The 27,349-nt window shown below is 35.7% G+C and overlaps 1 protein-coding gene across 3 annotated transcripts in view; it reads right to left on the bottom strand.

The window, feature by feature from the left end:
- Positions 1–27,349, bottom strand: part of ANO4 (anoctamin 4) — a 450,000-nt gene that overhangs the window by 210,197 nt on the left and 212,454 nt on the right. For all 3 annotated transcript variants that reach the window (XM_032844283.1, XM_032844285.1, XM_032844284.1), the window contains 2 exons: positions 22,687–22,878; positions 4,725–4,829 (listed from right to left, as the gene is read on the bottom strand). In XM_032844283.1, coding sequence (XP_032700174.1) covers positions 4,725–4,829; positions 22,687–22,878 — 297 coding nt within the window. The remainder of the gene's footprint in view (positions 1–4,724; positions 4,830–22,686; positions 22,879–27,349) is intronic.

Below are 27,349 nucleotides of genomic sequence, written 5' to 3'. Positions count from 1 at the left end.
GGAAATTCCTTTTCTCCCACTGTCTCTCTGTGTGGGTATTTCTTTGTGTGTCTGTCTCTTTTTACCAAGGATTAGCCACTCAGAAGCCCAGACTTTCAGAAAACAAAAGCCAGGAACTTCAGGTAACACAGAACTCTGCTGAAACAAAGGAGTTCAGGGCACTTAGCTACCACCTTGGGATGGGAAACAATGGGTTAGAAGAGAGTGAGGGAAAAATTACATCTAGGAAAACACACATGCACACACCCTTACATTATACTGTCATATAAGAATGTTTTCCTCCTAGAAAACAATCAAGTTGCTTTCATTTTGAACAATAAAACAAATGTGATCTCTGTTTTAATTTCTTTTGAACTGAACTGTGCACAAAAATTTTCACCATTGCTTTAAGATACTATGCATAACACAGTGCCCTGCTACATGACAGGTCAGGTGGAGAGATGGGTGAATGGTTGAAATAACTTTTCTTCTTTAGAAGATGTATATCTGTTATGGGGAAATTTGAGAAACAACTTGTAGGTGGCTAGCCACTCTAAGATATCTTTTGAACAGGAGAAGCCATTGTTAGGGCTTAAGCACTATAGGAAAAAAAAATGTAAATGTATTTTACTATGTAGAAGCATGGGGAAGAATTCTTGCAACAAGACATAACAAAATAAGAATAATTTTATTAAAAATACTGAGTAGCTCACTTTTCCTAATCATGTTTATTTAATCTTTTATTTATCAGAACAAGGGCCAGCATAAGACTAAATACTGACTGTCAAATATTAACCTATAGCCTTGGGGAAGTATACTCAGTCTTTTCATCTTTAAAATGGAGAAAACACATCTACTATTTCTTATAGGGTTGTTTTAAGAAAAGAGATAGTAAGGGAAGAGCACTTATTACAATGGCTGGCTTACCTTAGAAACTCAAAAAATGTTTCAAATTCTCTCTCTCTCCTAGCTTGATCTTAAAGGTTTTATATATATCTATATCTATATATATCTCCACAAAATTCCAAGAAAATAATAAAATTTTCCATCATCTCAACAAAAATGTCTGTAGGAGAGAGGAATTTTTCTGATGTCCAAATCCTATGTATTTTTGCATTTTTGTAAGTTGGTCTCTCAAAGCTTCCTATAAATAATAGTCTAAGGTACAGTCCCTTTAAGAACCAAACTATGTGTATTTATACTTAGAACTTTCAACTAATTTGTTAAATATCTGAATCACATTTGGAATCTAGGGTGAAGCTGAAGGTAGATAAATGGCCCAAATCTTTTCTACCAGAAATGACCAAAGCCATGTAGGCAGTTTCCTAAAACTACTTAAAAAATATATTTTTTTAACAAGAAAACAGATTGGTTCCAAAGTATTAGACAATTCTTAAACCTAAAAAGAGTTGATTTGCATTTGAAGGTGAAATAATATATTTCGCTTTTATTATGTTAGTCACCATACAGTATTTCACTAGTTTTTGATATAGTGATCCATGATTCATTGTATGCATATAACACCCAGTGTTTTATAGGATCTATACTCTAGGATCTACAAAACACTTATGAAAGAAATTGAAGAAGACACAAAAAGATGGAAAAACATTCCATGCTCATGGGTCGGAAGAATAAACATTGTTAAAGTGTCTATGCTGCCCAGAAGAATCTATACTTTCAAAGCCATCCTGATCAAAATACCAATGGCATTTTTCAAAGTGCTGGAACAAATAATCATAAAATTTGTATGGAAGCAGAAAAGACCCTGAATCACAAAGAAAATGTTGAAAAAGAAAAATAAAACTGGGGGCATCATGTTGCCTGATTTCAAGCTATAATTCAAAGCTGTGATCACCAAGACAGCATGGTACAAAGGCAGACACATAGATCAATGGAACAGAATAGAGAACCCAGAAATGGAACTTCAACTCTGTGGTCAACTAATCTTTGACAAAGCAGGAAAGAATATCCAATGGAGAAAAGACAGTATCTTCAACAAGTGATGTTAGGAAAATTGGACAGCCACATGCAGAAGAATAAAACTGGACCATTTCCTTACACCATACACAAAAATAGACTCTGAATGGACGAAAGACCTAAATGTATGATCGGGATCCATCAAAATCCTAGAGGAGAAAAGAGGCAGCAACATCGCTGACCTCGGCCACAACAACTTTCTGCTAGACACGTCTTCAAAGGCAAGGGAAACAAAGGCAAAAAAGAACTTTTGGGATTTCATCAAGATCAAAACCTTCTACACAGCAAAAGAAACATTCAATAAAACAAAGAGGCCACCCACAGAATGGGAGAAGATATTTGCAAATGAGACTATAGACAAAGGGCTGATATCCAAGACCTATAAAGAACTTCTCAAACTCAACACCCAAAAAAAATGGGCAGAACACATGAACAGACACTTCTCTAAAGAAGACATACAAATGACTAACAGACACACGAAAAAATTTTCATCATCATTAGCCATCAGGGAAATTCAAATCAAAACCACATTGTGATACCACCTTATACCAGTTAATGGCAAATATTGACAAGGCAAGAAACAACAAGTGTTGGAGAGGATGTGGAGAAAGGGGAATGCTCTTACACTGTTGGTGGGAATGCAAGTTGGTGAAGTCACTTTGGAAACCATGTGGAGGTTCCTCAAGAAATCAAAAATAGAACTACCCTATGACCCAGCAATTGTACTACTGGGTATTTACCCCAAAGATACAGATGTAGTGAAAAGGGCCATATGCACCCCAATGTTCATAGCAGTAATGGCTACAATTGCCAAGCTGTGGAAAGAGCCAAGATGCCCTTCAACAGATGAATGGATAAAGAATATGTGGTCCATATACACAAAGGAATATTACTTAGGCATCGGAAAGGATGAATACCAAACTTTTGCATCAACATGGATGGGACTGGAGGAGATTATGCTGAGTGAAATAAGTCAAGCAGAGAAAGTCAATTATCGTATGGTTTCACTGACTTGTGGAACATAAGGTATATCATGGAGGACATTAGGAGAAGGAAGAGAAAAATGAATGTGGGGATATCGGAGTGGGAGACAAACCATGAGAGAATATTTCTCTTTTCTTATTTTTAAACTTAAATATTAACTACTCAAACTTATATGCTTCTATTAGTTCACAAAGAGCTCACTGTTCTAAACAATAAAAGTCATCATATACAACTCTGCCTTTAGTAAGATATGCTAATAAAAATTACCTTAAAAATAGTCTCATAATGTGCTGTGAAGTGTGTAAACCTGGCGATTCACAGACCTGTAACCCCTGTGGCTAATAACACATTATATGTTAATAAAAAAATAAAAAATTATTAAAAAATAGTCTCATAACCATTTAAGTCATTTTGATATAAGTTCATGCAGCCCTAAAAAAATTTAAGGTTCATCTGCACTTGTATAAAAACTAACTTTATCACTTTTTAAAATTTTTTTAAAAAATCCTTTCACTCTATAATCTATCATCTTTCAAATCAGATGAAGTAATTACAGAATTTTATAACTTTCCATGAAAAAATTATTTTCTCCCCCATTTCTATTAATTGGATTTTTAGTCTCCTGGGGACATTTTTTTCTCTTTTATTCATTAACCTTATATGAAGGGATTGCCCAAGCAGAACAAATAGCTGGTCCTTTTGTCTTTTTCCTTAAAAATATTTCTATTAGAACCAGCCTCATCTTTAGGATCCTTCCCCTTGATGTGTTTCAACCCCATACTGAGCACATTCAGAAAGGAATTAGATGAAGGGTAGGAGACCCTCCATTCCAGCTGGTCTCCATTCTTGATCATACTAGCCTGGCACATAACTTCTCCCACCCTCAATTCTACCTATAGAGTGGAAGTATTAATTATCTCAGAAGGTTGAGAGGGTAGTATGATGACAAAAGGGGTAACTGCTATGAAAATACTTAAAATTTCTCATTAAAAATTTAGTATAGAAATGCAGTGTCACAAAAAAGTAGCAAAAAATTACAGTGGTTCTTCCTGGAGTGCTCTTCAGATCTAATCCCTTCAAGCACAACACTGTAGAATACTATTTGATCTTAAAAGAGTATCATTATCTAGTATTAGGGCCCTGATAATGAAACACAAACTTTAATGACTTAGCCTATGATACCACATCATCCATCCTCAATGCTAAATCTACAACTTGAGGAAATGTATTAAGATCAAATTCTTAGTAAAAACTATAATACAAAGTAATGTAAGAAGAGTTAACATTAATCAAAATGCTTAGAAGAGAGAAGTCACTTCTCAAGTTATAGCCTATCATCAGTGACTTGAAATACACACTTTTGGAGAATAAATTCATGATATCAGGTTACTACATCAACATTTACTTCTTACTACTCATACATCTGAGCAAAGGAATAGTATTCTCATAATAGTATTCTTGAAAATTTATTTGATTATGATTAATCAATGAATCTAAATATTATAGTACCTAGTGATTCACGATATATTATAGTATACTAAATATGGAACTCCAGTTCTACCATCAGGTCTCTTCAAAGGCCCCATTACTGTGTGGCTTAGTTTCACAAACTAAACCTGCATTTCACTAACCATCTCTTCTGGACTCAAAATTATTTTACACAGTATCTCCTTTACAACATTTTCTTTAAACTTGGCATCCAAGGTTTCTAGTTTTATCATCCCTCTCAAGTATTAGAATAGTTTCTCCTTTCATGGTCAAATTAAAATTTGAGGGAAACTTACTTTCTTGTATTGCATTAAGAATCTCTGAAAAGTCCACATCACTCTTTGAGCCGTCAGGTAGTATTTGCATATCCAGCTGGTAGCCTTGCAAATCCACACCTCCTTCTAGAGAAATGAAAGATATTCATGGAGTTTGCACTGGTTATCAGAGAGCCCAGCATTAGGGTCCCAAGGAGAAGCAATGTCAAAATCTAAAACAAATAGCCAACTGATTCACCAATGATCCTCCCTCTTGGAAAAAGGACTTAAACAAAAAAAAAGAGAGAAACATTACCAGCCATTTGCTCCTTATGGGACCAAAAAGGTTTAATTGAATTTCCAATGTAAAAAATAAGGCAATTACTCTACTAAAATATCATACACTTCACAGTATTTACTGATCTAGGTGAAGATATAGGTTAACCTCCACCCAAGGACGTTTAAAATTATTTTCATCTTCATATGGCTAAAAAGTGACATTCAACACAAATACTTCATATCATCTTCTCTAAAATTATGATTCATTCACAGAAAAGGATTTAATGTTCTTGATAACACAGGAAAATCGACATCACTTTTCCCCTCACACTTGGACTTTCCTGCTACATCATTTATTTTTCAATTCTATCAGAATACTTTTGTTTTTTTCTATGATGTAATTAAACCTGTTGTACTACATTTGTCTCATTTATTTTTGGTGTACTCTAAAGATGACTTTTTGTGTGTGTGTGCTGTTCCACACGTCTATAGAACATTAAAGATGTCAAAGAAACCAAGACCTCAAAAAGTAGTTTTATCACTAATAATAATAAACCTTTAAATGTTTCTTAAAATAATCACTAAGAACATCTTTAACTCTGAGGAGTCTCAAAGAGCTAAAAAGTCAGTGCTAAAATAAAAAGATAGCCTGATGAATAGAGTGGGGCATGCCCTAGCTTCTAATATTTTTGTAGAAATAATTATTTCATAAGCCCAGGAATTATTCTTAGCCTTGAATAAATTTCAGTTACATCCCTAAAACTCAAAAGAATATGGCACAGTTACTATCGTATAAGGACACTCATTCTAGGAGGGACATGGACGGAAGTAAGTTAATATAATAGAAGGTACACTTTAGAATAGCTATCACAGGACCTAGAACGGTGCCTAGCAGGCCCTCAACAAATGAAGGCTGAACAAATGACTAAGCCTACGTGATAATTTTGAAACAAAGGCCATACAGCTCTAAAGAAATCTATAAACTTAGATTCTAGAGTCCTGCAAACCAGCATTCAAATTCTTATTAGGAAACAGAGTCTCTCTCAATCTTGGTTTTCTCATCTATAAAATTTTATCTCTGGTATGAGGAATTTGAGAGGCAGGGCAGGAGGCCGTGGGGGGAAAGGAGGGAAAAATGAAACAAGATGGGACTGGGGAGGGAGAAAAACCATATGAGATTCTTAATCTCAGGAAACAAACTGAGGGTTGTTTGGGGTGGGGAGGAATTGGGTGTGGCTGGGTTATGGACACTGGGGAGGGTATGTGCTATGGTGAGTGTTGTGAATTGTGTAAGACTGATAAATCACAGACCTGTACCCCTGAAACAACTAATACATTATAGGTTAATAAAAAAAATAGGGGTGATAATAACAGTCTCACAAAACAACCATGAAGACTAAATGACATAATGCATGAACAGCTCTTAGCTGTCAAATAGTCAGCACTCAGTAAATGGAAGCTACTACTATTATCATCCATAATAATGTATTAAAGGAACATTGACATTTATACAGAAACTAGCTACTGAATAATGAGAAGGAAGCCACAGCCTGTTCTTTGGGATACCAGCATGCATTTCAGTGACTATCAAGCATTATCAAGCACTGCAGACATAGTGAACTTCTTAAATGCATGCATGCAGTTGCCTCACTGAAGTTAACAGCTGAGACTAAGCTTCTCAACAGGAATTAAAATGGGTTATTTGGTTTCTCCCCCAATGGCCAGCTAATGTGCATAAGTATGACGTTCTACTGCTTTTCAACTTCTGCTAAGGCTAACTGCCTTTGTTCTGCTCAATAACCAAAGGCCTTATAATAACAATGACAAAAAATAAATAAGAATATTCAATACTGCCTATAGGCTGGCTCTAGGCTATGTACTTTATCATCTCATTTAGTCTTTACCTTTGAAAAGAAGGTGCACTGGGAAGGAATAATTTGCCCAAAGTTACACATCTACTAAGTTGTCAAGATGCAACTTCAACACATGCTCCTACCAGTCTTGAATACCCCTCATATCAAAGCAGTCACAAATATAGGCTATTGGAAATAAGGGAAATGGATTTACCAATAGTCTCATGTTCTAGTGCTTCAGATCATGACAAATACCATTATATAAACTAAAAAACAAATGACTTGCTAAAGAGGCTAATAAACAGAAGCCCAACTTGTTTATCTTGTTTGTCTTAGGAGATCATAAATTCATGTAGAAGTGTTTTGACTAATAAATAACTATAATTTCTAATAACCAAAATTCTACAATTTTTTAGTAATTATTTTGTTTTGAGAACAGTATAGAAGTATAAAATTCACCAAAAAAAAAAAAAAAACCAACATAAAGGAGGCATTCAGGCCATTAAAGTCTGTTTTTAAAGAATATTTAATGCTTAAGGTATCAAGAAAATGTTAAGGAAAATGGATACAGGGATAGAGATAAATGGATTTGTTTCAAGTATATTAAAAAAAAAATTATCCTTATATACTAGAAAAAAAGGCAGTAAGAAATAGTCCAAATGGGTATAGAAGTTATCTCTCACCTGTAGAATATTCATATATTTTGTTTAATTCTTTATCTTCTTTATGTTTTTTTTTAACAATAAACAAAATATTTTTGTAATTTTGAAGTCATTAAATTCAGACTGTGGCACTGGAGAACATTAAATATTGAGAGTTCAGGATTCAAGACTTAAAGACTGCAGTTGCTAATAAGGGATCAATCTAACATAAAATCTAACATATAATTTTCTAAATTCTTAAATGTAAATTAATGAATAAATTAATTCTTAAAATATATAATTTAAATAGCTCCAAATTGCAGGATGCAACATTCTCTTCATGGTAAATTGTAAGATCACATTTAGAGTCCCTAAAATACAAGGTATTTTTCTTCCTCTGCTCTCGAAGAAATATAAAATACACTTTAAATTGTAATATAAGGGTCTGGAACTTCTGGCAGGAAGTCATTCATTAAAGTCCAACATGACAAAGTAGGGGATGTTATAAAACAATGACTTTTGTAAACTTTCCTAAATAGAAAGTGATCACTTGTTCAAGGACATTTTCAAATGAATTCTTCAAGGTGAAAATCTTTACCATTAGCACATACTGCCCAGTGAACAAGACAAAATACTTCAATACAGAAAGTTCTATGTCTATTTTGAACTTCTGATATTTGTTTATTGTTAGTCCTACATTTTTGATGTGATCTCTAAAAAGTGAAGAATCAAAGCTCTTTCTACAGTCAGAGATGCCTCTGACTTTGAGTCAAAACACAAAGCTTTTTCAGAGGCAAGATGGTGAAAATGTCATGGTTTCAAAATGATGAAGTTTTAAAATAAAATGTAACACCACTGGGCCTCAGTCGTTGGCATGCAACCAAATGTAATCCCAAGGAAACTAAACCAATAAGTTACATTAAAGAGGAGAAACTTTAAAGAGATTCCTGACGATGTGGAGAACATAATGAAAAATTTTAAAAATCAAAAATAGCCACAAAATTCATATGATCCAAATCCGCCTTGAGCTTTTCTCACACTTGATTGAATGATTATATTCAAATCTTAATTGTGATTCTGTTGTGTGAGTCAAGTTGAAAGTAGTTCTAATAAAAAGGAACCATGATAACAGTGCTTACATTTAATAAAAGATCTTCAGCTGAGCAAACAAAATGTTAAAAATTCATTTTAGATTTATAACTAATTTACATGGATTTAGCTAAATGCTTTTATACAAAAGGAATCAAAAAAAGAAAAAAAGTTCTAAATAGGAGTCTCAATTAACACATATGTCAATGCCTCTCCCATTCCATCTCTGCCCGTAGAAATCCCTTTCTACTTTTAAGGCCCTTCCTAAATGCTCTGCTTTAGGAAGCATTTCTTGACCCTAACAAGCAAATACCATTTTCTACATTTCTATTTTGAACTTCTGTAGCGACTTATATTTTATCTTTTCTATAGTACATGTTTTCCATCAAAAATCAGGTAGGTAAAGTATCTGGCACAGTATGGAGTAGACACAGACAACATGTGAGCTCTTATCTCTCCCCATCTAGATTTTCTTCTAAATCTCTAGCACCCTCAACTAAACTATAACATGATGGAGGCCTGGGACCAAACTGCATCTACCTTTTTATCTCCTACAGAATCTAGATCAATGCCTTGAACATATTAATTTCTCAATTAAAGTTCTTACACTGCAATTTTATATTACTAGTTACAGTGGAAACAGACTGAGAAAACATCCCAGTTTTCTTTCATTTTACATAATTTTAAGACTTCTTGATAGGTTATCTAAAGACAACTGTGAAAGACACTTACTTTTTTGTGAACTCTTCTCAAATCCTGTCAAGTAATAAAGAAAATGCTAAGGTACCAACATCTTAAATCTTATAATGAAAGTCAACAGTTGTCAACCTTACCCCTTTCTCAACCGCAAACCCGTTCCTTTAGCACCAACACTCTCAAGAGTTTGTTTTTACTTATTTTGGCTATTTCCATGTGGGTATGCCATTGTATCTTGATCAATTTTATTTATTACTTATTATTTCCTGCTATGATACAAGACAATATAAGTTATATGATGGACTGCCACTCTCTCTCACCCATCCATCCAATCATTATTCTTAGTTATTCTGTTATATTGTCTTAGTTCAAAAACTTTAAATGACTTTAAATTCAATATTTTGTTCAAATATAAATAGATCCTATATTTGCAAATTAACACATAGTGGTATAGAAAAGCAGATTTTGATACTATATTGACCTGGATTTGAATTCCCTTTTTTATGTAACCCTGAGCCATTAAATAATAAGCCTTATTTTTCTCATTTATAAAATGTAAAGGAGGAAATTTTTGAGAAACTCTATTAAAAATTATGGACAATTGTTTACATGCATGCAAATATGGCTCATAGTGTTAGATCATCAAGTGATGATCTATTTTCTTTTTTCTTTTTTTTTTTTTGATGATCTATTTTCCATGTCTCATCTGTCTAATTTTATAATGACATATTCTGTTCTCTGAAAAATGAAGGCCAATTCCAAGTTTAAGGTCTGGATTAAATTAAAAAATGCATTAAAAACCTCTAATTAGATTTGAAATAGTTATTTCATGTTGAAACAGAAATAAAGAGAAGTGTGACAAGTTAAATCTTACCTTTGCCATGCAACATACAAGATGGGGAACTCTGTAAAGTGGGCTAAAAGGGACAATGATATTTTCTGTGATTTCCTCATAATGAATAATGCTTGATCTGAGCATCTGTCTACATTCTATTTATATTCTGCAAATAAAAATTGGTACTTCCTGTCCCAAGAGGTATTTTTAATACAAATTATCAAATGCAACATTTTTACAGAACAGGAAATAGTGATATATCAAAACATGTTCATAAAATCTAAAATAAATCCTCACATGAGTATTTTTGGACTTAATAGGCTGCAAAAAAACACCATTCTTGTAATTGAGAGTTTGTTTTCAATTCCCTGTAGTGAATTCAGTGTTTCTATGACAGTGTTAAAACACAGTATTAAGAAGAGGGAGAGGTACATTCTGTCTTCTTTACAAACTTTCCCTGCTTCAGACAATGCTCCAGATACATCTTTTAAGAAGGAAGAAAATAAATTCAGTTCTTCTGAAGGATCTGAAATTGGAAACCTTAGATTCACAAGTGGGATATTCCACCAGTTCTAGAAAAACTTTCCATCTCTGTTTCTTAATTTCATTTATATTGTTTACCAATAATCTATCTAGCATGCTATAAGCTAAAAAGGCTTCACAAGAGAGGATGCTTCATAAGTGCTATTGTAAAAAGATACACGAATCACTCTTTCATATTAGTCTTGTATAACTATAAATCTAGTGATATTGCAAGATCATTGTCTTACAAAAGAAAGCCCAGCATTGTATTAGAAGGAATAAACAGACAGATTCACCGACACCAGTCACTATAAAAGCTAGATATTTTTTCCAAAATGATTAACACTGAGCAGTTCTAAGGACTCAATTCTGGACTGGGTCCTGACCAGAGAACCACATTTGGCTAATAGCAGATAGATGTTTTTCAGGTCTAAAATGGAAAGATTAATTCTAATACTTGAGCCAGTAATGGCTGACTTTCAACAAAATTGTTTTCATGTTTCTCAGGATTGGTAAACAGTGTCTCCTAAATTATAGGGCATCCTTGCACTAGAAGTTCCAAAGAGGGCTTAGAAATCAGAGCTGCAAAGCTCCAAAGGGCAGGAAGGATCTGGGAGTCCTATAGGCAGGGCTCCGTGGTGAGGGCAAAAGGGGGGGTTTTCCAATCTCCTAGATGCTGAGTTCTGTTGCTATGATGAAACATGTTCTTATAGAAGAAGGGAAGGAAAAATCCTCAGGATTTTAGGAGGGGTTGCAGAATAGAAACCATGAGACCTTCAGCATTACTATAATGTTGCTTATTTTCTTAACTTGCATGATAAATCTACAGAAGAACTTGAGATGAATGTATGAGAGCATGGCCTTAAAAGACAACAAGTCTCATGAGAGCTAAGATTCTGTCCATTTTGTACATGACCCTCACCTCTAACTGAGGAAATTAAGCATAGTAGAAGTTTATTATTAACTACCACAATTAAGGGCTTAGGTTGGAGTAAGGTCACTAGTTATATTTGTATGGTCTTGAGCTAAATTATAATTTAAATCTCTCCTTCTTAAATATAAAATTTTTGAAGTAACCTTGGGCAGAAGATAGAGTTTTATGTTCCACAAAATACAATCCTTGTTCCAGAAATTAGTCATTTGGCTTTCCTTGTAGCTGGCTTTCCTTCAACTTTTCTTCATTTTGTGTGTTCAAATGGTTGTGAAAAGATTCTTCAGAAAATTCTCTCTACATGCATGATATAAGTCAAAAGATGTACATATGTCCCTCAGCAAAGAGAAAGGAAAATGTAAATATCTAAGGAAAGAATCTGGCATATATTTTTAGAAAACACAATTTTGTTACTCAGCAAGTGAGAGCAAGGAACACAGATACCAAAGCCCAAAATAGCTTGTTTTCCTAAGCACCCCATATTTACTAAACTCACATCACGCATTAAAAAAAAAAAAAAACACTTAAAGAGGAAGAGATTCAAATGAAGGATGATTAGGTTTATTTCAAAATTATACCATTGACTGTTCTGAAAGATACCACATTCACCTTCAATGCAACAAGAAATGAAAGAGAAGCCCAAAGTAACTCTTACAGTTTTTCTCCCACATAATTTCAAAGCCATGTGGAAGATCTTATCTTCCAGTCACATGAAAAATCCACTTCACAGATGAAACAAACATGTAGTTTTACCCAGCTTCAGATCTATTCAGGAAGAGTAGCCAGGTTCTTTAGGTTCAGTAAAGAAGCTTCAGCCACAATTCTCAATGTTTATTTCCAGATAAAGTGATGAGAAAAACATTAAAATTTCACAGTCAACTAATTTTCATCTTCAAGGGGGGGAAAAGGGCATAGCTGGGGAAAAAAAAAAAAACCACTCATAAGAAATTAAAGACATAGGTCTTAGGGTACACCAATTACTAATTTTATGCATTTGGTCAAGCAATTTCACTTCCTGAGCCACAGTAAAATAAGAATAATTCCACCTCATGGGCTGCTGGAAGAACTAAGTGAGATGTAGGAGAAATATTTGCAAAAGCCGTTTGGAAACAATGAAGCATCATTTAATGTGAGGTGGTTGTATTATGATAATTACTGTGGTAAAGAATAGTCATCCATTTGCTTTTTCCTTACTTTTTCCCAAAAGAACAAGTTGAATCTCCACTCTCATTTTGGCAGAACTAGAGGTAAGTCAGCCTTCATTTGGCTTCTTAGGAAAAACACAAGTCTTTCTTGGCTTTTAAAAAAAAAAATCTCTCCTTACTTGCTCCTTGTCTTTCCCTGTCCCTTTCCGCATAGCTCCTGGTACTGCCATTTAAGGGGTGAAAGAGAACATGAAAGGCACTTGCTGAGTTCAATCTGTTCCCTAATTTGAGATCAGAGCTTGACATGAGGGCCAGAAAGTAATCGTTAAAACTCAGAGAAATGGGAACGTGTTCTATAATCAGAACCAGAATTAGAACCAGAAAAAAGGAGGATAAAAAAATAAATAAATAAAGGCCTAATGCAGAGTACAACAAAAAAGGAAGCTACAAGGTGGATTGTCACTTTCCAATGGAATCTTACTGGTCCCTTCTTCAGTATGGTCTTCTTATGCTAAGGTGTGAATTATTACAGGTCTTGTAATTTAAGTTTTCCAAGGCTTTGTTATACTAACTTGCTAGAAATATATTGCCACCACATCATTTAAAGAAGAAGGTAACATCAGCACATTGAATAAGGGAATCAGACTAATTGATGTGGAATCTTGCTTCTGCCATTTACTGGCTATACATCCTTGGACAAGTCATATAACCATCTCTGTGCCTTAGTTTCCCCAGTCAGAAAAATAAGGATAACTACATGAGAATATTAGGGAAATTAAATGAGATAAGGAATGATGCAAGCAGCTTAACAGTTCTTGAGATTGAGAATATGGTAGAGTAATTAATAAATTGTAGCTATAATTTTATTTCTATCAAACACTTAATACCTCCATATACAGACAGAACTACATTCTAGCTTTACTAGAAACAACAAAATCCTAAAGTGTCTCTTGTGTGAAATCAATTTGTCCCAGCATTTAGATACCATATATATATATATATATATATATATATATATATATATATATATACACACACACACACATACAAAATAATCAGGCTTAAAGGGCTGCTCAGGTTTTAAATTAAAAGATAAAAGGAATTGTGTCAGAAATTACTTGGGAAAACCATTAAACATATCAGTAAAAACGCCATTTTACAAACTCTAAAAGAGAATAACGGACAAATTCTGGGATTGATGATATTCCTCTGGGACTATATGATAGGCCTAACAGATAAAGGAAAAGCAATAGAAGAAGTATTTAAGATTGCAGAAAGCTTCTAATTCTATTTTATGCAGCATAGTCATTAAACTGGGATAATGTGATCTATACCCACAAAGTTTTACAGTTTCAAATTCAAAAAATTGCAATCAATACTTCAGTTTACTCTGCTCTTGATCCTTAAATTATAGTCCCAAGCTTGGTGCCATTTAATACTTCTATTATTGGCCTATAAAAGGGAATAGAAAATAATATTTGTTAATTATGAGTGGCTAAAAGATAAGGTCAAATTGAAATCAACACAAGAGAGAAATAATCTGAAACAATCTGAAGAAAAACAAAACCACACACAGACAAGACAAAGGTAAACAGCTCCTGTGTTGTATAGCACAATGAGAATATTCATTCTAGCCCAAGTTGAAAAACCGCTCTATGGTACAGTGACTGAGCCAGAAAGGGTTCTATGACATATTCACTTTCAGGTTTCTGAATTTTGTCTGTGATGATGAAAACAAAAGTAATCACTACTATTTATTACTGAGCACTTACCACGTGACAAGGATCATATTGAGCATTTTACATTGATGAATTTATTAACTTGTCCTAACAATGTTATATAGAGTTGCCAGCTATAGTACATAAAAAATACAGAGTACCCAGTTAAATTTGAATTTCAAATAAACAACTAGTAATTTTTTATTATAAGGTGCCCCATGTAGTATTGAGAAATACACCAAAAAACATTTGCTGTTTATTTGAAATTTAACTGTGAACTCTGTATTTAAGTGGGCAATTCTAATACTATGAAATAGCTATTAATATCCTCATTTTGCTGGTCAGAAAACCAAGATTCACAGAAATTAAGTCAGTTGTCCAAGTCTACATAGCTATCAGTTAACATATCTGGGTTCAAAAGTCTCTAACAAAGGCTACATTCATAAACAGCATAATACATTCTCTGTTATTAGAATAATAACTCTCCTACATATGAATGTCCTTCCCTCCATTCTCCTGTTGATATTCCAGTTGACTTCAAAGTCCAATTTGTAGACTTTACACCTTATGAATTCTTAAATTTTTCTCACTAAGAATATTCCCATAACTTTATTTATATCTTTGTTCCAGCCCTTAAAACAGTTTGGTTTCTAATACAGCAGGTTACATACAGGTCCTTGTAGTGGACATTCTTGTATATTCATTTCTCTTTTCTAACATCCCCTCTACTTTTGGGGCAGTGTCTTTCCCTTACAATATGTAGCCCAGGTGGTCCTACAATCCTATTATAACAGCTGAAGGGAGAAGTCTCCTTCTGTCCCATCCTTTCTTTCATCACCACCTCAGCCAAGGGAAAGGCGCATGGCCAATAAGACTGGCTTTCCCAAGTCTTCAAAACTTGAGCCAAATAATGCAAAACTAAAACAAACGGTTTATTTATTCCAGATAATCAAATAATTCATTTATTGGTTTCTCTTCTTTTTCCAAGGCTGTTTCCATCCATTTCCATACATATCCTCCAGATTTAAATTCATTCTTTGCTTGGATTAAATCATTAGTTTCAGTTGTTCATAACCAAAGAACCCAGGCTGATTTCTCTCTGGACATGAGTGTAAGCCTCCTAAGGTCCATGTGTAATAGAGTTCTACAACATTCCAGTCCCAACAAGTTATCTTCCAAATAAATATTTGTTTGTACATAGTAGGAACTCAGAAATTTTGGTAAACTCAAAGGGGAATAAATGAATTGAAATTGTTCAGGGATGATAGCATAGAAGATCAACGAGACTCTTATTGTTTCTTTTTGTACTCCACAACCAGTCTGAGTGAGCTTTTAGAGAGCACTTTGAGAACTGGGATTATTAACTTTGTAAAAATATGATGATCACATAATAGGCCTTAATATTACTAAAATGTTCATGATGCTTCTAAAATCTATGACTCACTACAAATAAGTTTGAGAGCTCTTGTATAACCTCCCAACAGATAGCTATGATGCATTAGTGTAAGTATACTAAAAATAAAACGTTGTAACTGAAGTTACATCTAACTTGCAGAATAGTTTTAAATATACATATTTAAAAACAGGTTTTTAATTATAATTTAAAATAATTTTTAATTATAATTCATTGCTAAAGAATTGGCTTTATTTATATTTTCTACCATTACTCAAAGCAAGTAGGTTTCAATATCTATGATAAAAGTATGGATAAACATAGTGATGTTTTTAAAGTGAGATCAGTCACTTGAGATCTGCTAAATTATCTCACACTGACATTATACCATTAGCAAATACTTTAACATTTTTTCAAATTTTTATTATATTTATTTCAGCATAGGATATCAACTAAACACTGACTGACTCTACCTGGGTCACACATAAACAAAATACTCTATGTAATTCTGGGCACTGTATATTCAAAGAGGCAGTAATTGAAATAAGATGGTTTCTAATAGCAGAGAGAGTAGGATGGTAAACAATCTGAATACCATATCATTGAAGGAAGTATTGAAGACACTTAAGGAAATGTTTCAGTTGGGAAATAGCTCAAGATGAGTTTTTAAAGGAACATCACTTGAAGGAACTAGATTTAGCCTGTGTAACTTCAGAATGCAAACCTGTATGCAGTGGGTGGAATAGATTTCAAACAGCAAATAATCATTTAGTAAACTTTCTCTGAATAAAGCATGGGGTTAGTGGAGATAGAGAATACAAAGAAAAAATGAATACAGTTCCTGACTTCCAGGAGAACTCTGAAATATAAAAAAAAATATGGACTTTGATAAGGCTTCTGAATTCTGTAGAAGTACTAGAAAGTGGGCATTCTGACCAATGAGATCTAGGAAGGCTTTTGAGAGGATATGGAACTGGGTTACATTTTGAGGAATGAGAAGGGCTAAGTAGAGATTTACTGGGGGGAAGGGCATTTCCAAAAGTGGGAGGAGCTTATTTGAGAAATAATGAAGAGTCATAGGTGGTTAAAGTAGAATAAGGGAGGCTGGGGTATAAAGATAAGCCAAGAAAAAAGGGGAGAGGTTATACTGCAGAGGGCCTGAGAAACTGGACTCATAAGGTTGCACTTTCTTTTGGACAGCCATAAAGATTATTAAGTAGAGGAGGGATAATATTAATGATCTTTGGAGGAAAATTTTGGGATGGTTCAGAAAAATAACTAAAGAAAGCTGTTGAATGCAATTCCCCCACATCTAAATCCCTTCCACTGGGCCCTCCAGAATTCTCCTCCCATCATTAGTCTTTCTCAGACTTTTCTCATCATCCTGCTCTTATCAAAGCCTGACTCTTCCAGAAGTCACTGCTTCCCTGTGGCTCTTTCCTGTGGTACTATTTTTTTTCCTATAGTCCTAACATCAATGGACCTGGAGAGGAAGAGGTATCTTCCTTGAATATTAATGACACCTTCAGACCACCAGTTTTCCCTATTCTCTAAACATCCCTAGTATTGAATCTCAGGTTGTTATATCCCTTTCAAGTCATGCTCCCTCATTTCTGGATGAGCTCAAGTCATGGCTTATTATTCCTCTTCTAAATACTATTCAATCTTTGACAGTTTCAATATCTATATAGATGATCTTTCCCAAACCCTGGCCTCTCAGTCCCTGAGAATTCTTTCCTCCAATGATCTTGCCTTCCACTCTATTACAGCCATTCATTTCATACCCTAATATAGACCTTGTCATTACTAATAATAACAAAATCCTCCATAATATCAGTGCCAGTCATTCCACTCACTCTCTTACAATCACCTATTAACTTTCTAGCTCTACTTCTCCCTACCCTAACCTGACATGCTTTCAACCCATCTGGAACCTTCAACTGATTCTCTCAATTTCCCACTACCCCCTCATTCCTTTATTGGCTTCACTCCCCTCTTTATCACATTTGAATCACATAACCAATTGTCATCATTCCCTCTCATACACCTTTGATTCTCTCTCTCTTTTCCTACTTCCTTGGCAAAAATCACAATCCTAACTACATGTAACTGTGCATCTATTCTATGTCTTCATGCATGTACCTAAACAGAGTTAAAGAAAAACACACAACCATGATGACTTGTCCTAATTTCATGACCATGAATTTCAAATAGTCCTTTAATGTAGGCTGGCTCTCAATCTTATTTCCCCCATCCATACCACCTATCTTTATACCATCTCCCTCTCCCTCCCTCTCTGAACAAGATTTCATTCTCATTCTCAGTGATGACCTTGCCTCCCACATTACAGATAAAACTGATAGAGTAGGAAAGAACTTTTTAGACCCTCATTGCACTGCCAACAGCCACACATACTCTCCCTTCCCATCTGTTATCATGGATAAATTATTCATAATTCTATTGTGTATAACTCTCATTTCTCACTGACACCCACATCATGAATTCTCCCCTCTTCTGAACATCATAAATTATCTGCTGAAGATGTGCTATTTTGAAAAAAACAAAATGCTCTCTTGACTACTTCATCTTCAGCCCAGGCCTTATTTCTTCACTAGCCTGCACAGCAACACTGCTTTTAAAAAGTCTTCAATAGTCACAATATCTAATTCATGTCCCTCCATTTTCTCTTAAACCCACTTTATTTATTTATTTTAAAATATTTTATTTATTTTACTTGACAGCAAGAGACACAGCAAGAGAGCGAACACAAGCAAGGGAAAGGGAGAGGGAGAAGCAGGCTTCCCGCTGAGCAGGGAACCTGATGTTGAGCTTGATGTGGGCTTCAATTCCAGGACCCTGGGATGATGACCTGAGCTGAAGGCAGACGTAATGACTGAGCCACGCAGGCGCCACTAAACTCACTTTAATCAGGGTTTCATCCCCACTGCTTCACCAAAACTGTTCTTATCAAAGTCATCATTGATTGCCATTTTACTAAAATCAATGGCCAACTCTTAGCTCTCATCTTACTTGAGTTTCAGCAACATTTAACCTATATAATCACTCCTCTCTTCTTTTTTTTTTTTTTTTGAAGATTTTATTTATTTGACAGTGAGAGAGTAGGGAGAGAGGTAGGCAGAGAGAGAGGGGCAAGCAGGCTCCCCACTGAGCAGAAAGCCCGATGTGGGGCTTGATCCCAGGACCCTGAGATCATGACCTGAGCTGGTAGAGGCTTAACCCACTGAGCCACCCAGGTGCCCCCACTCCTCTCTTATTGATAAACGTTCTTTACTTCCAACACATGTAATTTCTAGTTTCTTTACATCCTTGACAGTCATTCTTTCTTGGTCTTCATTCTCTCCTACCTTTACTGTTAGAGTCACCCAGATTCTAGCCCTTCATCCTCTCCCCTTCTCCATCTTTACTTCTTCCTTCAGTCATCTCTTTTCACCATATGACTTTAAAGACCATTTATATGTCAACAAAAGTTGATTTTATATCTCCTTCCCAGATCAATCTCTCAAACTCCCCAGACATGCTTATTCCACTGACCCATATGATCTCATTAGTTCTCAATATTATCATGACTACAATTGGTCTTCTCATCTTTTCCCTCCTTCCTCCCTAAAATCCACTGAATCTACTTAACCTGCAGCCTTCTCCATCTCAGTTGATACCAATCTAATTTATTCAGGCCAAACACCTTAGAGCCATCTTTAGCTCTCTTTTCTCTCTTACCCCACATCTGATCCACTGTGAAATCCTGATGGTCCAACTTTAAAATACTTCCAGAATCCAAATTCTTAATACCATTTCTGCCACACCCAGTTAGGGTTACCACTTTCCCTTTTACCAGACTGTTATGATGGTCTCCTATCTGACCTTTCTCCTTTCACCCTCTCCATCTATGGTGTATTTTCACATAGCTGCAACTGTGGGCCTCTTAAAATATGTCACATCAGGGCACCTGGGTGGCTCAGTCAGTTAAGCATCCTGCTCTTGATTTTGACCCAGGTCATGATCTCAGGTCCTAGCATCAAGCACTGCACCAAGCTCTGCACTCAGTGGGGAATCCGCTTGAGAATTCTCTCCCCTTCTTCCTCTGCCCCTCCCTCCACCCTCACACACTCTCATGCTCTCTTTTTCTCTCTCCTGAATAAATAAGTAAATTTAGAAAAAAAAAAAAAAAGTACGTCAGAGCATGGGATTCTTCTGCTCAAAAACCTATAAGAACTCCCATTTTGCAAAGAGCTCTGAGTCCTTATAGTGGCCTACAAGGCCCTGCTCTATCTGACCTATCTAGGCTGGTGTTTCCCCTCATTCTAGGCTCAGGGGTCTCTGTGCTGTTCCTCAAACTGCCAGACTCATCCCTCATCTCACTCACTGATGTATCCCAAATACTTGAAGAGTACCTGGTAACCTAATAGGCTTCCAATAAACATTTGTTGATAGAAAGTCAGATAGAACAATTATAAAACAATTTTAATGTGTCAATGATATCCCAATAAAGCTGGGAAAATGTACAATAAAACTACTGTAATAGTCTGGTAAATAAGTAATGGACACTCAGTTCAATTCTACCCTACAAATATTTATTAAAAGGACAAAGATATATAATCCAGAATCTCTGCCCTTGAATACCTTATAGTGGAGAGATACACAGGTAATTTCAAAATGTTAAAAAATAATGGAACAAAGACAGGGCATCCTCAAGAGAACAGCATGAACAAAGGTTGGGAGACATGGAATAGCATCATGTGATGGAGAGCTGAAAGAAAGTCAGTCTGATTCGATGTGATGGTCTGGTTGATATGACTACTTGGCGAGACTACAGTCCCCAGTTACTCAATGAACACTAATCTAGGTGTTGTTGTGAAGGTGTTTTCTAGACATAATTAAAGTACATAACTAGTTTCTTTCAGTAAGAGAGATTATCCTAAATAATCTGGGTAGGACTGATTCAACCAATTGAAAGGTCTCAAAAGCAGAGCTGAGGCTTCTCTGAAGAAATTCCTCCTACAGACAGAAGCTTCAGCTGTGCCCAAAAGTTCCAGCATGCCATTCATAAGTACCTGCTCTATGGATTTCAGACTTGCCTACATAGCCTTCCCAATTATGGAAGCCAATGTCTTATAACAAAAATCTCTAAATATCCATCTTCTACGGGTTCTGCTTTTTTGGTTGAACTGGGACTGATACACTAGAATATAAAGCTTAAGGCAGAAGGTGGCAAAATTAAAGGATGAGATGTAGTAGAGCTAGAACAAGAAAGGCATTTGTTTTTAACATGCTCAGAGGTTTGAACTTTACCTCAAAATCAGTAGGATCAGCAAGGTGAATGACATGATTAGGGGTTGAGACAAATCATTATGGATTTGATATAAAGGATATAATGGGATAGGAAGCAAGGGGAAGAGAGAGATGCTGGTGGTTGGGAAACCATCCAAGTTACCTGTGAGAAAAGTAAGAGGAGAACCAAGAAAGAAGTTCATCATGGAAACCAGGGAACAGTGTTGGGAAGAAGTGGTGGTCCACCCTGATCTGGTGCATCAGAAGAGTCTGCCACTCAGTATTCTGTGATAAAATAAGTTTACAAAGGACCACAAGACAGCTGTGCTAGAGTGGAGAATCCAGAAACTAGATTGTATTAGGTTAAAGAGTGGCTGGGAAGTGAGAGAAAAGAGAAAATAGGAGTAGATTATTCTTTTACAGAAGAAAACATGGCAGAAGAGAGAAAAGATCAATTTCAAATGAAAATGATTAGAATGGGAGAAACTTTTAAGTTTTCTTAAGTCAAAAGCAAGGGAGGGAGAAAAGACAAGAATGAGGGTACACATTCTCCTGAGTGAGGCTCAAGAGAGGAGGTATGGCCAAGACCACAGGTGAAGGCTTGGTCAAGGACAGTGGGAGGACCTTCACTTTCTGAAAACTGGAGGAAAGAGAAGGATGAAAGTAAGCAGGAACAAATTTAGAATGGAGGGTAAGGAATCTGCAGTAATTCATGCCCAGTGGCCCTGGGGTAGCTCAGTGAGGTTAGGAAACAAGGTTATCAGTTGAGAGAGAGATGGTGTGATAGATCTAGAGATGGAGGTTTGGCTGGGTAGCCACCAGCCAGTACATAACTGGAATCAGGATCAGGTGACAGTTATACTAAAGGACTTCTGAAGTGCCTACAGTTCAGTGTTTCTACGAATCAGATGGGCAGAAATGTTGTCTTATTCACTGATGTTTTCTCAACACCCAAAACAATGCCTGGCATATAGAAGGCACTCAAAAAATTTGCTGAATGAATGAATGAATGAGTGAAAGCTTAGATGAGCTTCTCATATAAACAAGCAATAAAACCTTTTAGTTGAGATTACCTATTTTAACATAGACTTATTTAATATTTTTAAGAAATCACAGATGTTTTCCAGACCCTTGAAGCTCAATATAACTCCAGTCTTCTCTCCTAATCTCCAGACAATATAGCCAAGGCAAGTCAGGTAATGTAGGCTTTGAAGTGGGCATTTTTAGCTTGAATTTTTACCTGGACTATCTTAGAGAAAATTATCAAGAAAATGGGCAAATTTCTATTTTATTGTATTATACAGTAAGCTTTTCTGAACTGAGTAAGAGTTTACTCACTCAGATTTTCACTTAGATTCCACTACCATTGTAGGTAGAATGTAGCCTTAACCTTTTTCTGACACACTGAGCTCTTTCTCTTCTTATTGGTCTTGGAGATATTTACCACTGACCAAAGGGAAAAGAGGAGGGAAAAAAACAAGACTCTAAAAGACAAGTTTAAAAAAATAAACATAAAAAAATAAAAAGTAAGTTTAACTGGAATAAAAATATAATGCTGACAGTACTACATTGCTACTAAAATGGGTCTCTGTTGACTATTTCCCACGCATTACCTGGGTGGAAGACTTTGGTTTTCTCATTAGTGATTCCAGAAGAGCTTGCCTCCATTTTTATTGACCTCCTGCCTGGTGGAAGTGAGGAATGCCTGACCACAGGCAGGCGACGTGACCCTGGGCGTCTTGCCACACTTCGCAGTTGATGGATTTGCAAATGCTTTTCAGCCCCATGAATAGATAAACTTAAACCTGGAATGAGAAATAGCACCATTATTACCTAAAAAGTCAGTTCTGAATGGTTAAAATACCAAATTACTTTCTGACTTAAAATACAGACAGTTTAAGTAACAATGGTTCAAATTCTTAAAGAATGTTAATGACACTGGAATTCTGATACTGACTGACTTTCACATTGGATTATTCACTGAACATTATTTCATTCAAAAGTGGATATCCTCAGTTATCATGACAAGAGTTTCATGAATGGAGACCCAATGAAGTCAAATATGAAAATTCTTACCAAAATCCTGGGAAAATATGCACTTATTTAGTTTAGGAATTTCTACTGGGGTATCTGGAATTTCAATAAAAATCGAGCATTTTTTTCCTTTCTTAAAAATATTTTAATTCCAGTAGAGTTAACATACAGTGTTATATTACTTTCAGGTGTACAAAATAGTGATTCAACACTATAATTACCCAGTGCTCAATACAACAAATGCTCTCCTTAATCCCCAATTTCACCCATCCCCCATGCACCTCCCCTCTGCTAATCATCAGTTTGTTCTCTATAGTTAAGAGTCTGTTTCTCAGTTTGTGTCTTTCTTTTGCTCATTTATTTTGTTTCTTAAATTTCATGTGAGTGAAATCACATTATATTTTACTTCCTCTGACTTATTTCATTTAGTATTATACTCTCTATCTCCATCCATGTTGCTACAGATGGCAAGAATTCATATTTTTCATATTTTTATGGCTGAATAATATTCATATATATATATGTATATATATATATATATATACATATATATATAAACATTTTCTTTTAGGGTGGAATGTTCTGTATATATCTATGAGGTCCATCTGGTCCAATGTGTCATTCAATGCTCTTGTTTATTGATTTTCTGCTTTGATGATTATATCACATTTTCTTTATCCATTCATCAATTGATGGACACTTGGTCTTCTTTCATAACTTGGCTATAGTAAATAATGATGCAATAAACATAGGGATGCATGAATCCCTTTGAATTAGTGTTCTTTTTGTTTGGGGGGTAAATACCCAGAAGTGTGATTACTGGATCATAGGATGGTTCTCTTTTAACTTTTTGAGAAACCCTCATACTGTTTTCCACAGTGGCTACATCAGTTTGCATTCCCACTAACAGTGCAAAAGGGTTCCCCTTTCTCTACATCCCCACCAAAACTTGTTTTTGTATTGATTTAAGCCATTCTGACAAGTGTAAGGTAATATTTCATTATAGTTTTGATTTGCATTTCCTTGGTGATGAGTGACATTGAGCATCTTTTCTTGTGCCTATTTCTTTGGAGAAAAGCCTATTCATGCCTCCTGCCCATTTTTAATTGAATTATTTGTAAGTTTTTAGGTGTTGAGTTTTTAAGTATATTTTGGATAGTAGCCCCTTATCAGATATATCATTTTAAAATATCTTCTCCCATTCAGTAGGCTACCTTTTCGTTTTATTGATTGTTTCCTTTGCTGTGAGGAAATATTTTATTTTGATGTAGTCTCAATAGTTTATATTTGTTTTTATTTACATAATGCCCTTCTTTTAAGTTTTTATTTTAAAGTCTTCATTTTAAAGTCTATTTTGTTTGATTTAAGTATTGCTATTCCAGCTTTCTTCTGACACCCATCTGCATGATAATTGTTTCTCCATCCCCTCAATTTAAAGATTTAATTTAATTTATTTATTTGACAGAAATAAAGAGATAACAAGTAGGCAGAGCAGCAGGTAGAGATAGATTGGGAAGCAGGCTCCCTGCTCAGCAGAGAGCCCGATGCAGGGCTGGATCTCAGGACCCTGAGATCATGACCTGAGCTGAAGGCAGAGGCTTAACCCTCTGAGCCACCCTGGTGCCCCTCCATCCCTCAATTTAAATCTGCAGGTATTTTTAGGTCTGAAATTAGTCTTTTGTAGGAAGCATGTAGATGGGTTTTGTTTTTTGTAATCTACTGTCACCCTATGTCTTTTGATAAGAGCATTTAGTCCATTTACACTCAAGGTAATTTTTGACAGATATGTGTTCATTGACTTTTTGGTAGTTTTTCTCGGATCCTTCTCTTTCTTTCATGGCTTGCTACTTTTCTTTAGTGATATGCTTAGATTCCTTTCTCCTTATTCTTTACATATCTATTAGTAGGCTTTTATTTGTGGTTACCATTAGATTTGTAGATAACATCTTCTGCATATGACCATATGGCAGTCCATATTAAGTTGATGGTCACTTAAGTTCAAACCCATTCTTTATTACTCTCCATGTTTTATCTACATGATATTATGTTTTACATCCTTTTATTTTATGGATTCCTTGATTTTTTTTTTTTTTTTACAGAAATACTTATTTTTACTGCTTTTGTGTTTCCTACTTTTCACACTCTGATTTATGGTCTTTCCTTTCCACTCAAAGAGTTCCTTTTATTATTATTTTAAGATTTTATTTTGAGAGACAAAAAGAGAGCACAAGTAGGGGGAGCAGCAGGCAGAGGGAGAGGGAGAAACAGGCTCTCTGCTGAGCAGGGAGCCAAATCTGGGGCTCCATCCTAGAACTCCAGGATTGTGACCTGAGCTGAAGGCAGACACTTAACCTAACCACCCAGGTACCCTCTCTTTATTATTTCTTATAGGGCTACTTTAGTGGTCATGAACACCTTTAATTTTGTCTGTGAAACTCTCTTTCTCCTTCTATTCTGATTGATAGCCTCGTTGCATAGAGTATTCTTGGTTATAGATTTTTCTCTCCCAGTACTTTGAATATATCATGCCACCCACTTCTGGCTTGGAAAGTCTCTGCTGAAAAATCCACAGATAGCCTTATGGGGATGCCCTTGTATGTAACTGACTTCTTTTACATTGTTGCTCTTAAAAATTTTTATCATTGCTTTTTACCATTTTGATTACTATGTATCTTGGTGTGGACCACCTTTGGTTGATTTTATTGGTGGATCTCTGTGCCTCCTGGATCTGGATGTTTCCTTTCCCAGATTAGGGAAGTTTTTAGCAATTATTTCTTCAAATAAATTTTCTCTACCCTTTTCTCTCTCTTCTCCTGGGATCCCTATAATTCAGTATTATGCTTGATGGAACTATGCTGAATTCCCTAAGTCTATTCTCATTTTGCATAATTTTTCTCTCAGTTTTTCAGCCTTATTACTTTCTATTACTCTCTCTTCTAGTTCATTGATTTCATTCCCCTGCTTCCTCCAGCCTATTTTTTCCATCCAGTTTATTTTTAATTTCACTTATTGTGTTCTACATTTCTGATTGGTTCTTTTATGTTTTCTGCCTCTTTGTTAAGGGCCTCACTGATGTCCTCCACTCTTCTTAAGTCCAGTGAGTATCTTTATGACCATTATTTTAAATTCTCTCTCAGGCATGTTACTTACATCCATTTCTGTTAAGTCTCTTGCTCTGATTTTTTCCTGTTCTTTCATTTGTGATACATTCCTCTGTCTCCTCATTTTTGTCTAGTTCTTTGTGTCTGTTTCTGTGTGTTTGGGAAGTCAGCTACATCTTTGCTCTTGAAAGTAGTGGGCCAGCTGTGCATTTTTAACTAGGTAGTGCTGGTCCTCCTCCACAGGGAATACACAGCTTTAGCAGAGACCTGGGTTAGACTGGTCACGCCACAAACCACCCACAGGTGAGAGATGTATTCTTAACAAGGTGCCCACATCTTCCACAGGTGGATGGGAGATACAGTGTTGGTGAGGTCTCTATGGTTCTTCTCAGGGAAGGGATCTATAGCACCAGGACTGAGGGAGGACTTGATGGAGGGGCAGGAAGCAGTATAAGCAAGTTAGGTAGGGTGTGCTGGTGCCCAGCTGGTTCTCACAGGTGGCTGTGTGTTTATGATGAGGGGTAGAGGAGGAAAATGACACCTGCCAGCTCCTTTGTTCCTGGAAAATCTCTCAGCGAACTTTGAGATTAGTAACTAACTTTCCTTCCTTTAAGTTCCAGGTGTCTTTCTAACTGCTTCTTCCAAGAGGCATTTTCAGAGGCTGTTTGCTCTGCTGTCTTTAAGGATACGGGCTCAGCTTCCTTTTGCCCCTGGGACCCTCAGAGCTTCAGCCAGCTGATTTTTAAAGTTCCAAACTTTAAGTCCTGCTGATTGTAAGTACTCATGAAATTCAGTCCCTGATTCTCAGAGCCAAATGCTATGGGGATTCCTCTTCCGCTTATAGGCTCCCCAGTGTGCTAATCTGTTTCTCACCCTTCTCTGTACCTGTGGCTAACCTCCCTCAAAAAATTAAATTCATGGGGTTTATGTTCCTACCAAGTCCTTTCCTCTCCTACCCTCTCCATGCGGCCTCTTCTCTACATTTAGTTGTGGAGATTGGCCAGTCTTTGGTTCCTTTTCTGGATTGTTTGTTCTGAAGTGAGTAGTATCTAGTTGTATCTGTGAGATGAGGTGAACTTAGGGTCCTTAGCCATCTTCCTTGGGAGTCCCCTAGCAACTTCTATTTTTTTAATTAACTTTT

Source organism: Lontra canadensis, unplaced genomic scaffold (assembly GCF_010015895.1).
Source record: "Lontra canadensis isolate GAN:19392208 unplaced genomic scaffold, GSC_riverotter_1.0 scaffold150, whole genome shotgun sequence".
In the NCBI taxonomy this organism is placed as follows: domain Eukaryota; kingdom Metazoa; phylum Chordata; class Mammalia; order Carnivora; family Mustelidae; genus Lontra; species Lontra canadensis.
The sequence above is the reverse complement of the archived record's forward strand: the minus strand, read 5'-3'. Positions and strand labels throughout refer to the sequence as shown.